The following is a 13,848-nucleotide window of genomic DNA, read 5'->3' on the forward strand; positions in this document are numbered from 1 at the left end:
GAACGGGGTCGGGGGAGAGAGAGAGAAGAGAAGGGGAGGGCACATATCTAAAAGGGTAGCAGCTGCTTTGGGCAGGTGACATTAAATTGTTTCACAATCAATTGGCCGTTGGTAAATTGTGCTTTGAGTGTGTGTATGTGTGTGTGTGTGTTTGTGTGCGTGAGGGAGGGAAGGGCTGTGTGTGTGCGATACACATACAATGCCTTGCACAGAGGTGCATCATGGCACAACAAGTTGTTTGTGTGAGTGACGATGTCGATTGTAGTCGTAGTTGTTGTTGTTGTTGTTGTTGTTGTTGTCTCTCTGCTGCCTGATGAGCGTAGTTATTGGTGTGATTGTTGTTATTATTATTATTGTTGTTGTTGTTGTAGTTATTGGTGTACTGTTGTGTATGTCTGTTGTTGTGTATGCCTGTTGTATATGCATTTTGCTGTACTAGGCCCAGACCCAGACCTAGAGCCAATATGGCTTGCGGCTCTTGGGCGTTGGCATTGGCATTGGCATTATTACAATTGCATGTGCAATACCAACAGTTGCTGTATGACGGTTCTTGGTTTTGTTGTTGTTGTTGTTGTAGTTGTAGTTGTGTGTTGTTATCATAGACTCTGGCATGCAACATTTTGATATATTCATCCTCACCAATCGGTCGCCAGGAGCCACGTCTATATGGTTTCGGTATTTGACCAGTCTCCGCATGATTCGATAGATTCATCACCAAATCCTCCAGCATTTGTGATCGTGTACGTTCCTGCATGCGTGCAAATTTTGGTGCCGAATACGAGGCTCGTTCACCATTCACAATTTTTGTCAATAACCATTCGCTGCAATTTAAGACAGAAGAGCAAAAAAATATTCCCAATTTCAAGGAGCTCAGTTTTTGTTCTGTTGTTATTCGTTTATTCTTCGTCTTGGCCAATACTTACCGAAACATGGGACCCTTCTCAAAGACGGATTGCTCCCACAGATATGGTTTATAGGCGCCAACTTCATCGCGTGTCACCACAGAGACTTCATAGCGCGTGGGCTTGTGCTTAATGCGTGCCGAGACGCGTACCTTTTGTTATGTGTGTGTGTGATGAATAGAGTAGAATGGAATGAATGAATGGTCAAGCAAAATTTCAATACAAAAAAGGAACAATATTTGTTTTTTTTTGTGTTACTGCTCAAAATTAAAATGTCGCAATCGATTAAATTTGACAGTTTTACAATTCGTTAAGATGAATAGGTAAGCATAAACAATAAAGTAACACAAAAAGAAAAAAAATAACAGGATGGCAACGCGTAGACCCTTGTCAACGCAAGAGAATTTTCGGTCAAATTCACCATTTGCAAAAAAGGAAAAAGGGTGTATTCAATTTGGCCAGGAACTGTTTCCGCTCTTCTGGCCACTCAATGGCAAATTTAAAAAACTAACTTCAAAAATGATTTCAATAACAAATTCAATCCATATCCAACCACGTTTAGGATGCGCCTAATCAATTATCAAGTCTAAAGATACTTCTATTATCTATGTTTCTGACTTTAGAGTGAGTTTAACTGAGTAGAGTTATTTTCTAACCGAAAGAAGTCCAAAGAAAGAGCTTTTAAATCGGTTAATTATTAAGAGAATTGTAAGATTAATCTTACAATTAGATACAGCTCTATTTTGTTGGGGAAAAAATCGACCATTAATTTGATTGTTACCTTTACCAATAAGTTACTAAAATAGCTGGAGCCGAGAAAATCAAAACTTATGTCCGAAAATTTAAAACGTTATAAAATCACGACCACAACTGTATATAGATTTAAAGTTTGGCAAACAAACAAACAAACATAAATTGAAATGGCAAAGTTCCTTATTGGGATTAAACTTGATTATCAAATGCTGTTTTTCTATTTTTTTTATTATAGTAGAACTTTATCTGCAAGAAGTGTAAGTCATCAAAAAAGGTGGCACTCTCTGTAAGTTCGGCTCTCTAAAATAATCTTGAACTAAATGGTGCTAATCTGCTGTCCGGGAGTGTATATGCTTAAATAGAGTTTAGCTATGCCAGAAGTTGGATTGGACATCTTTATAAAGTCTTGTCCTATAAATCCTTTTCCTTCTATATATATATATTACTGCACTCATTGTATATCACGGACTACTATATCATATAGTTTTCGTAGGAACAATCTCTTGAAAACAAAGACTTTTATTAATAACTTTCATATTATTCAAACAACTAACCAAAAATGTATTACTTGTTAGTTTTAAATATTAAAATATTTTGCCAAACTTGAGCAAAATCATATATCATATAAAACCAAAAAGGGGGAACTAAATTTTAGATCATTTGTTTTTCAATAGTAAATATTAATGTATTGACTCATGTAACATAGGTGGTGAAGGGTATAAAAAACGTTGTCACGCTCAAAGATTTTTGTTTAGTTTTATATAAGATTTGCATTGAATTTGGTTATGCCGACGTTTAAGTAGTTAAAGGTGAGTAAAATCAATTTCGTTATATAGTGTTTTAGGGGTAGACGACATTTATGCTGGCAAGACCAACACGAACAACAGTTTTATGGCCACTTTTATAGGCGCGCATGGCACTTTCCTTTTTTTTTTTTTCTTATTTTTTTTTGGTAAAATCATAAAATTCTGCTAGTTATTTATACTAAAAAAAGAAAAGGTCTTCGTTAAAGCTTTAATTTTAACTTGAGAGAAATAAAGTTTCAATGGTTTGAAAGTTAGAATGAAGGTCAATCAATGAATCAATTGCTGATGGTTTTAGACTTAAGTTTTATGTTTGTTTTGAGTACTTACCAATATGAAAGTGTGCAGAAAATGGCTTTTGATGCAGGCGGGACTAAAACGTGTATTATCGGCTTCAAGAAAGACAACACAGACAATATCATTGCCAATGTGACGTTTTCTTTGCAATTTCTGTGGATCGTGCTTCTCGTATGGCAGCAATGTGGATACATGGAACATTATCTCAATATTACGCCAATTTGTATAAACGGAGAAGAGACCTGTTATGAAAGATGCAAAGTTAAAACATCATAGAGAGGGCGAAACATCAGAGGAGAAACCTCTTACCTGTAAGGTCATGCACCGTATCAAGGCCACCTTTGTATTTATCAAAGCCACGCAGGCGGACACGATCGCCCAGCAGGGTGAGGAACTCATCGAAGAGTGGTGAATTTTCATTATTGTCCAAAATTTGCTCTTCAGTGTATTGATCCTCTTTGACAAATATGACGCCAACTTTTAATTCTGATTTTATAAAAACCTACAGAATGAAATCTCTTTAGAAACTTGAAATCTTATTTGCATAAATGTTTTAACCAACCTGATCTAATTTTAATAACTCCTCTGGCGTATCGGGTAATTGTCCTAATGTTAATGGTGGATTTAAATTAACTTCTTTACCTAAAGATCTAACTACCTCCTCGCGATTATATCTAGATAAAAGTGGATGTCATGTCTAATTAGTATCATTGAATGATTAAATGACCGATTGATTGATTGATTGATTGATTCATTTACCTATCGGCAAAAACACAGGACGCCGGTATCAGTCCATGAACTGTATAAGAACCAGCTCGCACTAATATACGAAACTGATCGCGCCCATTGAGCGTCTCCTGTTTAATGGATAATATAACTGGACCCAGATCCTCATCACTTGTGAAATAATTCCAATGCTCGGTGCCATAGAAATATTTCTCATATGTCTCCTGCTCCACAGAGATGAGTTCGAAGGCGCCTTGTTGATCCCATTGCTCCTCAATGGTTGTCTTCTTACGCGGACTGTTCGAAACGAAACGAAACGGTTTATCGTTGTGTATTGTCAATCTTTCGGGATGTTTTTGTTTTTGTCATTTACCTTGGTGTGGCTTCCGAATCCTCATCATCTTCATACAGATCACTACATTCACGCTCCAAATATGCGTCACTGGCACTGCCTGCCCGTATATCCTCGTGCTCGGAATCGCTTTCATCCCAAATTGTGTGCGGAGTTGGCATTGTTATTTTCTGACGCGAACATTCAATCCAATAGCCCGGTGTGGGCATTAAATTGTGTGGATATTCCTCGCAGAATTCATCTGGAAATTTAATGAATACAAAAGTCATTCAATGCTATTCAAGTTAACAAAGAAGTAATAAGCAAATTGCAATTGCAAACTGATTGCATTCGAATTCGAATGAAAGCGAATAAATTAAAGATTTTGTTTGTTCCTTTTACTCTCCTTCTCTTTATCTCTCTTTCTACTGTTTGCTTTACATTTTTTTTTTCGTTCATTAAGAAGGTATTTAAATGTATTTTTATGCATGTATCTTAAATAAACAGTTTAACCTATAACAAATATATATTTTGTAAAAGCATTAGAAAATTGTTTGCTCTTAGTTTTAAGGATATCTTATTTCCTTTATATTCAAAGTGGCACCTTAAAGTATGCAACAAACAGTCAAAGAAATAGCAATTAATTGTTTTAGCTTAAAACTTGTTCTCTAAATATTATTTATAGTTCATTTTTTTATCGCTCAGTTTTGAAATTCATCATCCTTGCAGCAAAAAGAGTTCTTTGACTTTTAGGATGCAAATTTATATGCAATTGATATCGTGTCCTGACTGACATGTGTAACTGAATTCGCATTCAGAATTAGCTAGAAACAAAAGTTTCTCAGAAACAAATGAACAATAATGATAATTTATAGTAATTTATTATGAACTTTTTGAAAATTTAGTCATAGGTACTTTGTGATTGACTATCATTTTCTTGCATTTCACTTGCAGTTGGCAAAATTTTATAACTTTCTAGTTAAAGTTTGGCTTTCCTCTTCCAATGGCAAGAGGATTAAAGCCAACCATTACATTGAGACAGCAATTAATGTAGGAAGGAGAGAGAGAGAGAGAGAGCCAAGCACCAAGTTGTAGAATTATTAACAAGGTCAAGTAGTGATTTGTTGTTGGCAATTGTGGGTCCAATTACGCTATTAAATGGCAATACAAACCACAAATGGAATACGCAGATGCTACTGCTAAATGGAATAGATTTTGTGAACAGTGGGAATTAAGAGATTAACTCATAACTCACTATTACCCCCAATATGTATGTATGTATATATCTGACCCCCCATTGCTTTGTCTTAGTCAGGGGTCGTGGTGGGTCGTCGGGTCAGGGTTCGGGTTTAGTTAGGGTCGCGTCACAAAAGTCAAAAGTGCGAAATTCATCAGAACTTTTTCATCCTCATTTCAGCAACGTATCGCTGCGCATCGAATCTTCATCTTATGGCATCTTTCGTTCCATTCGTTTGCCTCTTTTTGATCAACTAAAACAGTTAAACTGTCATAAACTGGCTCTACTACTTTTTCTTTTACAAAAGTTTTCCGTTTCAACTTTTTAGCAGCTTGTGGTTTTCCCATTTTACCATTTTCCATTCCAAAGTTTTGTCTAACATATATACATAGAATGGCGAGAGTGAATGGAGTTGGGTTGGCGTGGTGTGGGGTAAAGAAACTGAGGCCGCGCGCCATTTTCTTCATCCTCCACCAGCGACAAAAAGGCACACAAAAAGTATAAACAAAATAATTTAGTGCAATTCAATTAAAATGCAAATACCGTGAACGAAAGCAACGCAATGCTAGCTCTATCTACCAGCTGCGAGTCATAAACTAAATATGAAGGAAGTAATATTGGAAGAAAGGAAGGACTACCAAAAGATTCTCCCCGATTGGGGCTGATGATGATGATGCTGATGATGATGATGATGATGATGAAGATGATGATTGGCTTTCATTTTGCCATTTTGGGGTTGGGGTTGACATGTGAGCAGAAACTTTTCGCTTCTTGCTCGTAAAATTCTCTAGTCGTGTCTATGTATTTTGGTCCCTTGGAAACTATGCTTCAGCTACGTATGATCTAATTAAGCAGCAACTCACCGTTTTTCATTGAATTGTGTATCTCTCTATGTGTGTGTGTGTTGTTTTTATGTGGGTTATGCTGCAAAACAACCAACAGCAACAGCACCCCCACAACCACCATGAACACCATGAACAACTACAACAACTGAGACCAGCTGCTGCTGCATGAGGGGCAGACACAGGTCATAAAATGTTGCTGAACATCAACACCCATACCGATGTTTTCTACTTTTAGTTCTATTTGCCCACTGAAAAATATTCAAATTTGAATAACTCGCAGCGTGCGCGCCGCTAAGTAGGCTATGAAATTGTTTTGTATCTTGCGGTCATGTTGTATGTATGTGTGTGTATTTGTGTATATATGCATGCATTGTGTTGGCCAGATGCTCTTTTTGGCATAACTAACTGACTAACATTAAGTTGAGAGATATTCCATTTGAAATTGAAAACTTTTTTGACTTATAGCCCCCTTCCCCACAGCCCATTTCCCTCTCAAAGTTGGATGAATGTGGAAATTGTGTTTTTGGTTTTGTAATTAATAAGTGTATGCAGACTTCGGTTTAGTACTTTTTGTTGTTTCTACACTTTGGCAGCTTCATTTTACCTCTGCATTATAACCATCATGCGGTACTATTTTAGCTGTTTGTTGGTGCTACTTATATACATACAATATATGTACTTATAAGTATGTAAATGTGTGTGTGTGTGTGTGTGTGTGTGTGTGTGTGCGTGTGTGTTTTATGTCTTTTTGTCTAACTTTGGTCAGATTTTTGTTTGTTTCTGTTTCTGTTTCTGGTTTTTGTTTTGCATTGCGAATGTAAGGCCTGCGGATATTGCAATATATTTCAGTTTTAAGACCAGTTGAGCCGCATTTAGCCATTTTTAGAGCAAATTGGATTTAGACAACGCATTCGCATTCTCACATTTGTACTACTTAGTTCATTGTTGAAATTCAATTTGGCCAACAAAACAAATCTTCTCTTTGTAGTGGCAAATTAATGGCGAAAGGAGAAAAATGCTGGCGGAGGGAGAGAAATGCTGGCAGCAAGCTCTAAGTTATAACCAGGCCAAAAGGTTTTTTTCGGATTCGGATTTGTGATCTGTTCTTGCTTCCGATTTCAAGCCCAATTATTTGGTTTCAAGTCCTTTGAGACAATGGAGTAAAAAGTAATTGCAAAATTTCATATAAATTCATGAAAATGCCGATTTGTTGATAGTTTTCTTATTAAATTAAATTAAATTGAACTGTTCTCGTTTCCGAACGTTTCCAATCGAAATAGTTATTAACTCTTTATGGTAGACAATAAAGGACAATTAAGTTCGTTTGTTTTAAATTCTGAAATATTTAGATATATTAGTTAGGACTGAAATCTAATTAGTTTTAAAAATCCATTCACAAATGCAACCGGAGCTATTTTTTTCAGGATTTGCACTGAAACAGAAATTAATATCTAAATAATTATAAAGCTCGGCAACCCTGTACGCTGATATAGTAGGCGAAACTAAAGTGTTTCGAACTTAGCTTCGATAACCATTAAAATTTCAGCAAGTTCGAAAATCGTTTCGGAAACGAATCTGTCAGGTTGGTCTTATCTTTTATATAAAACAAAGTAGTCCATGATATATAAAGATATTTGAAGAATGGAATATTAAACAGATTCCCTTGAATTTTGAGTACACACACATACACAACTCTCTCTGCATCTCTCTGCTACACACATACACCGACACACACACACACACACACACCACACATACAAACAAAAGTACACAGGATACACATAAAGTCATACATAATAAAAAATTATGAGTAATCCAGGCAAAAAAACGCCATTAAAATTTGTCCATCATCCAGATAGTTTTTTTGGCTGGCAATTGCTTTACAACTCCGTACGCCATAGCCTATGCAAGAATTCCGATATGCTAATTGTTCTGGCCCATTTTCTGTTCACCAAGCAATACAATTTCCGTATTGTGAATGCAGACGCCGAGACGATTGAGGGAAAGGAGGACCCCCAACCGGCAACACTACGACAATTGGCTAGCAGCAATGACAAACGGAGTGAATTATTGCCAGAGGATTGGAATCAAGATGCCCAGAAATATGCATTGCATTACATGGATGACGCCAATCAACGGTATGTGCTATTGGCCAAATTGACACGCAACGATCTGGTTATTAATCTGCAGAACTCGACAAGCAAACGTATGTCGATCACGTGTCTGCAACCAAAATCACTTGTCTGTTGCATCCATTCGCCATCTATTAGCCACACTATACCCGATGCCAAGAGCATTCTAATGCAATTGCGTAGAGATCTCGTCGATCCAGTTGTGCACGGCATCCGGAAACCAAATCCAATTACTTATCCAAATCAATCCCAAACGATTGGCGAAGACGAGACCGACAACAAATCTGAGTCTCTATATTCGTTGCGCGAAAGCGATGCAGAACCAGAGCAAAGCAAATCGAACACCACAATGGCGGTTTATAAGAGCCTTAAGTCGGTGACAAGTCTGGACTCTGTTTAGGTAAACACATTCATTATTTATTACAATGAGCTAACAATTAAATAAAACCATTTCATTTCATTTCATCCTAAGATCCGGCTAACCTTTACGTCAACGTGAAATTTAACTGGAGAAGATCAATGTTCATGATAATTGTGGTCCATTAATCAATCAATCAATTAAATAATTTCCACTTAAGTACTAGCACTTGTCTTTTTTTAAACTTAATTAGGAGGCTTTCAATTAAATATTGCATACAGGAAGCGAAACGAAATCAAGAATGATGGCGGATGAGAAATTGCTGAAGAGGTAATCCGTGTTGGTTCGTGACTTATTGCATTTCTGCACAGTCATTCAGTCAGTCAGTCAGTCAGTCAGTTGGTCACTTCAACCGCAATTCATTTCTTTGTGTCCTTTCAGTTTGTGCGTCAGCCAAAGAGGGATTTCCGCTTATAAAATAAATCCCAGTTCTTTTTCTCTCGTTTGACCATAGCCATGGCATTTGCTCAAACAGGCTGCTGCTGCTGCTGCTGCTGCCGTTGCTTCTGCTGCGCTGTTTGTGACGTTGGCTGTTTGACAATTTATCAGCAGCATAGCAACCAACAATAGAGACAATGCACTTTTGCTTAGCCGCATGACTGTGCAAAAAACAAAAAAAAAATAAAAAATAAAACAGAAAGAAACGCACAGCGAAAAAAACAAAACGTGAGAGAGAAAGACTTTTTTTTTGGTTTTTGCCTTACCCAACTCATCTGTTTGTGCTTTGCTTTTTTCCCCCTTTCTATGTTTTTTTTATGTTTTATGTTTCGACGCGCCATGAAATCCATTAGCGTGTTATGCCAAGTGAGTTGGCCCTAATGGCGAATCCTTCAAGGATCACGCAACATTGCATTAGCATAAAGTGACAGCACATAACAGAACGAACCTTCTGACATGGCAAAATGATATGAAACATTGAAATGTATCACAATGGACCATTGGGATAAATGTTGCAGCAACATCATAAATATTAAGTGCTAACTGAATTATGTGAACCAACTCAATGTCGAAAATCGACAATTTGCCATTTCTCAATGACTCATATAAAAATTGATAACTTCGATCAAAAGTAAAAAGTTTAAAGAGAGATTTTGAACTGAATTTTTTTGAGAGTCCAGTTTCAACTAATGCTCCTAGTAGTAGTAAATGAATATCTACTGAAATCATTTCGTTTAACAACACTGTCAACTGTCTTTCCCCTACAACACATCTATGGAAAAAGGTCGAATTTCTTAGTGTTTGATTCAGAAGGCAGCTAAAGCGATGGCATTTATTTCATTTCCATTCGTTCTTGGCCTTTTTTTTTTTGCTGACCTTTGAAAACACCTTTCCAACACTTCATTAGCATCTCTAGTTAACTAGCTAACACTTTTTGTGTGTGCCGGTTTTTGATTTAATTCAATTTAGATTTGACTTGATTCCACTTGAGTTGACTCCATTGCAATACTCACAACGTAAACGAATACATGCTATTTAATTGACAATGTCATGAAAATCCATTTCTACTTATTCCAAAAAAAAAAAAGAACAAAAACAAGAAAAACCAAAGGAATGAGAATTTTTCCAATTGCCCAGGCATCAAATTTCCTTAGATTTTTCTTAGCTTGCTTTTTCATCCTTCACAACACATTAGAGACATTTGCTTTTGTTGTTCTTTTTTATCTTTCCATTTGAATTTGTTTTTTTTTTTCTCTCGTTTCTTTGCTCTCTTTTTGTTGTTGTGGCACTTTAGAAATTTGTTGTTGCTGTTTTGTTTTTTTGATGGTGGAGTGGGGGTTAAATGAAGTTTTTCTTTAGGGGGGGGGGGGGGGGGGGGGGGGGGGGGGTTGGAGTATTGGTACGTTGTGATTTTGATGGCATTTTCTTGACTGTTTGCTTTTGTATTAACCTTCTTGTCAATGGATGGATGGATGGATGGATGGCTGAATGACTGAATGGCTGGATCCTGTTGCCTAAATGGAGGACACTTTAGGGTGTCATTAATGATGTCAATGCCGATGCCGTCCAACAAGACGACACCAATAAGGTCAGCAAGTAAACATTTTAGACAAACAATATGCCAAGTGGGCAACGATGCCATTTAAATTGCCACTGAGTTTTCTACTCGTTTATTATTATTATTATCTTTTTTTTTGTTTGCTTAAAGCGTTATTCGAATTTGAGTATAAATTGGCATGGGCAATTGATTGGATTCGATGCGATTCGATTTGATTCGATTGGATTGGCTTGCGTATTAATTGTTGTCAAGCATTACTTAAGATTTTCATAGCCCTATCGCTATCATCATCATCATCATCGTCCTCTTATACTTAACTTTGCCTTGGTCGTTCTGCCATTTGCAGAAACTTGGCTTTGACTTTAGATCTAGCTTTGTTTGGCTGCCATCAGTGTTAACGCTTACGTTTGCTCTACAAAGGTGCGAGCACAAAAGAAAAATGCCAGCGATAACAAAAACAGAAGCCGCCCAAACCTGCATTTGATGTGAATGCAAAGGAAAAAGCACAAATTAAATTCTACAACTCAAACAAACAATTTAAGTAGTAGCTAACAAAATACATGAAAGTTAACTAAAAGTAAACAAGATATTAATTTATCTTGTCATTGCAATTGAAAGAACAATTTCACAAAAGGTACATATTTAAAAATAACTAGCTTAAACAACAAAGATCTCTCAGTGTTTAGTTCTCGAGAATAAAGAAATTACAAAGCTAAATTCAATTTATAGTTGATGGCAGTCGAAGGATTGCATTCACCTGGATGTCCCACCTGCAGATGCTTTTGCTAATGCCCGCCCCATTGCGAAAACGTGTTGGAAGTGAGTGTTTTATATTTTGTTTTTTTTTTTTTTTTCTTTGATTGTGTGCTTAGAGTAAGTGAGTGTGTTTTTCGTATGTCTTTGGCATTACGAGTGTATCAGTTGGCATCACTTTCACTTGCACTACTTTTTCACTTGCACTTGGATCCGAATTCAATTTTCGATTCGAGATTTTATTCACTTTCGTTTTTATTGGTTTGGCTTGTTCGCTGAACTCAATGCCACGCACACACTCACTGTAAGAAGTAACACCAAGCTGTGAGGCAAAAGGCAACGCTTTGATTGCTACAATTTACAGCGAGCGTATTGGGCCGTTTAATGTATAACGCGGCGTATGCGCAATTATTTTGCTTTACTTGTCTGATTTACTTTTGTTGTTGTTGTTGTTGTTGTTGTGGTTGTTGTCTGTATTGTATATGGTTTGTTGTGTGCTGTTGTTGTTGTTGTTGTTGTTGTTGTTGTTGTTGTAGTGCTTATTTGTAGTTAAGGCATGTCTAATATGATAATTTAAATGTAATAAAGCTCTGTATTAAAGAGTGAATATTTCCCACATTTAATTGTAAGTGCAACTAATGACTATAGATTTATTATATATGTAGTTTCGTTCTTTACTCTAGGGAAATACGTAGATGATAGTTTATTTGATTCCTAATATACCCAGCTTGATCTGGCATCGCTTGCGTATATTATAAGTAAAGCCACCCATTTATAGGGTGCTTTTTTTTCGTTGTGCTCTCCATTTCTGCTTTACATTTTTAATGATAAAAATCAGTGCAGAAGGCACAGGGAGCAAAAGAGGAGAAGTTGAGCAAAAAAGACCGCGTAAGCACGAAATTTCTTTATTATTAATTTAAAAACGGTTAAAAATACATACACAGAGAGTGCAAAGTGTAAGGGAGCGAGTCACGGGGGGAGGCAACTGGTTTAGCGTGGGTTCTTGGACAGGAGCCAAGAAATTAAAATTCATTAAAGCGCAAATATCAAATAACAGAAAACGGATAAGAAATTAGGGGCAAAAAAATAAACTTTCGGGCAAGTTTTTTTTTTCTCATTTTTTTTTTACTGGTTTTTTGTTTTGTTGCCTTTCTTGCCGCGTGCCAACGACAGCGGGCATAACTGGACCTAACAAGGGGTTACCTGAAGATGGGAGCGGCGATAAGGCCATGGCGTATACCCCTGACGACGACGACTACGACTTCACCCCACCCCACCCCACCCCACACCTTACCTAGCTTCAGCCAGACCAGCCACAAAGAGATAATGGCAGTAAAATGGACATGGTGACTGAAATGGGGTCACCATCATGGGTTGGGGGCGATGGGCATGGCAACAAATACACTCTTACCTAAACCATATTCTCTCCTCCTCCTCCTCCCCCTCTAGCTAGCTTGAGTCCGTTATCCGCACCGGTCTTCGGTCGGCCACCGACATGCATTTGCATAAAAGTCAGCTAATTTTTCGGTGCTGTTGTGCTGTTTGCGTTTAATCAAAATGACGATGAAGATGAGACTATGGCGAGACTGAAGCATACCAGAGAGCGAAAGGGAGAGAGACAGACAGAGATAGAGAATTTCATTCGCATGAGAAGAGATTTCTGACCAAGGACCAGATTGGACCAGTTAATAAAAACCCCGAGTCAACAGAGGGGCAAACAAAAAGTGAGGGCAAAACGATTCAAATTTGTTTGGTGTTGCAAATTACGGAAAAAAGTTTGACATGTCAGCAAACTGAATGAAGGACAGGAGTATTAAAAATGTTAAAAAGGTTAAATATTAAAAGTCTAAATAAAGCTAGCAAATGCTTTTACTTTCCAGCATCTAAATCTTTGCTAAATTTTTAAACGGTAGTGTAAGAATTTTGTTAGTTATGATCATTACCAACACTGGTAAATCTGACGTTTCATTTCCAATGCAATCGAATGAAAAAAAAAAAAAACAAAGTAAAACACTTCGGACATCTAACTGAAATAATAGTTTAATACATTTTAAAAACACACACTAAACGAGATGAAAGAGTGACAATTGCATTCAAAGATTGTCAAGCAATATCTAATCAACACAAAATGTCATAATTCTAATGGAAAATTTGTGTTAGAGACAAAATGATTTCGATGTATGCAAATCAATTGAATCAAATTGGAAACAAAAAGAGTTAACTGTCAATAAACATTTCAAAAGACAACTGAAGGCTCTTTAAACGTAGTTCCATCAATCATAACTAGACAATCTTTGTTTTGAATCTCACGATTAACTTAAAATGCAAAGAGAGAGAGAGAGAGGAAAAAAAAACCGAGAAAAATTGGAAAACTGGGGTCGGCAACTGTGGAAAAGCAGGCAACATCCACACGTACACGACAATGGCAAGTGGATGCCAAAGTGGAATAGCAGTGCCCACAGTATACAAAGATGAAGAGGAATAAGCAAAATTGGAAATTCATGTTGACAAGTGGAGTTTGGTGTTGCTGTCGCTGCTGGCATTATGTACATACGTGATGAAAATTTCAATCCATTTTTTCCCCTCGTTTTTTTTTCTGGAATATATATTTTTGTTGTGTTGGTTTTTTTTTTGTTTTTTAAGTTTGAAGGAAAA

At 36.9% G+C, this 13,848-nt stretch overlaps 2 protein-coding genes across 4 annotated transcripts in view; one reads left to right on the forward strand and one right to left on the reverse strand.

Moving 5' to 3' along the window:
- The window catches only part of LOC6648789, a 47,216-nt gene that overhangs the window by 5,179 nt on the left and 28,189 nt on the right, over window positions 1-13,848 (reverse strand). For all 3 annotated transcript variants that reach the window (XM_023179282.2, XM_023179281.2, XM_023179283.2), the window contains 7 exons: window positions 3,855-4,074; window positions 3,515-3,778; window positions 3,318-3,429; window positions 3,065-3,257; window positions 2,789-2,997; window positions 924-1,054; window positions 640-821 (listed from right to left, as the gene is read on the reverse strand). In XM_023179282.2, coding sequence (XP_023035050.1) covers window positions 640-821; window positions 924-1,054; window positions 2,789-2,997; window positions 3,065-3,257; window positions 3,318-3,429; window positions 3,515-3,778; window positions 3,855-4,074 — 1,311 coding nt within the window. The remainder of the gene's footprint in view (window positions 1-639; window positions 822-923; window positions 1,055-2,788; window positions 2,998-3,064; window positions 3,258-3,317; window positions 3,430-3,514; window positions 3,779-3,854; window positions 4,075-13,848) is intronic.
- On the forward strand, window positions 7,547-8,609 carry LOC6648567 (proteasome inhibitor PI31 subunit). The gene is made up of 2 exons (XM_002071287.4): window positions 7,547-8,426; window positions 8,499-8,609. The coding sequence occupies exon 1, from the start codon at window positions 7,701-7,703 to the stop codon at window positions 8,424-8,426; it is 726 nt and encodes a 241-aa protein (XP_002071323.3). The 5' UTR covers window positions 7,547-7,700; the 3' UTR covers window positions 8,499-8,609.

Source organism: Drosophila willistoni, assembly GCF_018902025.1.
Source record: "Drosophila willistoni isolate 14030-0811.24 chromosome XL unlocalized genomic scaffold, UCI_dwil_1.1 Seg141, whole genome shotgun sequence".
In the NCBI taxonomy this organism is placed as follows: Eukaryota; Metazoa; Arthropoda; class Insecta; order Diptera; family Drosophilidae; genus Drosophila; species Drosophila willistoni.

Coding starts and splice junctions, on each gene's coding strand:
- LOC6648567 (XM_002071287.4), top strand. CDS start 7,701: ATGAGTAATCCAGGCAAAAAAACGCCATTAAAATTTGTCCATCATCCA.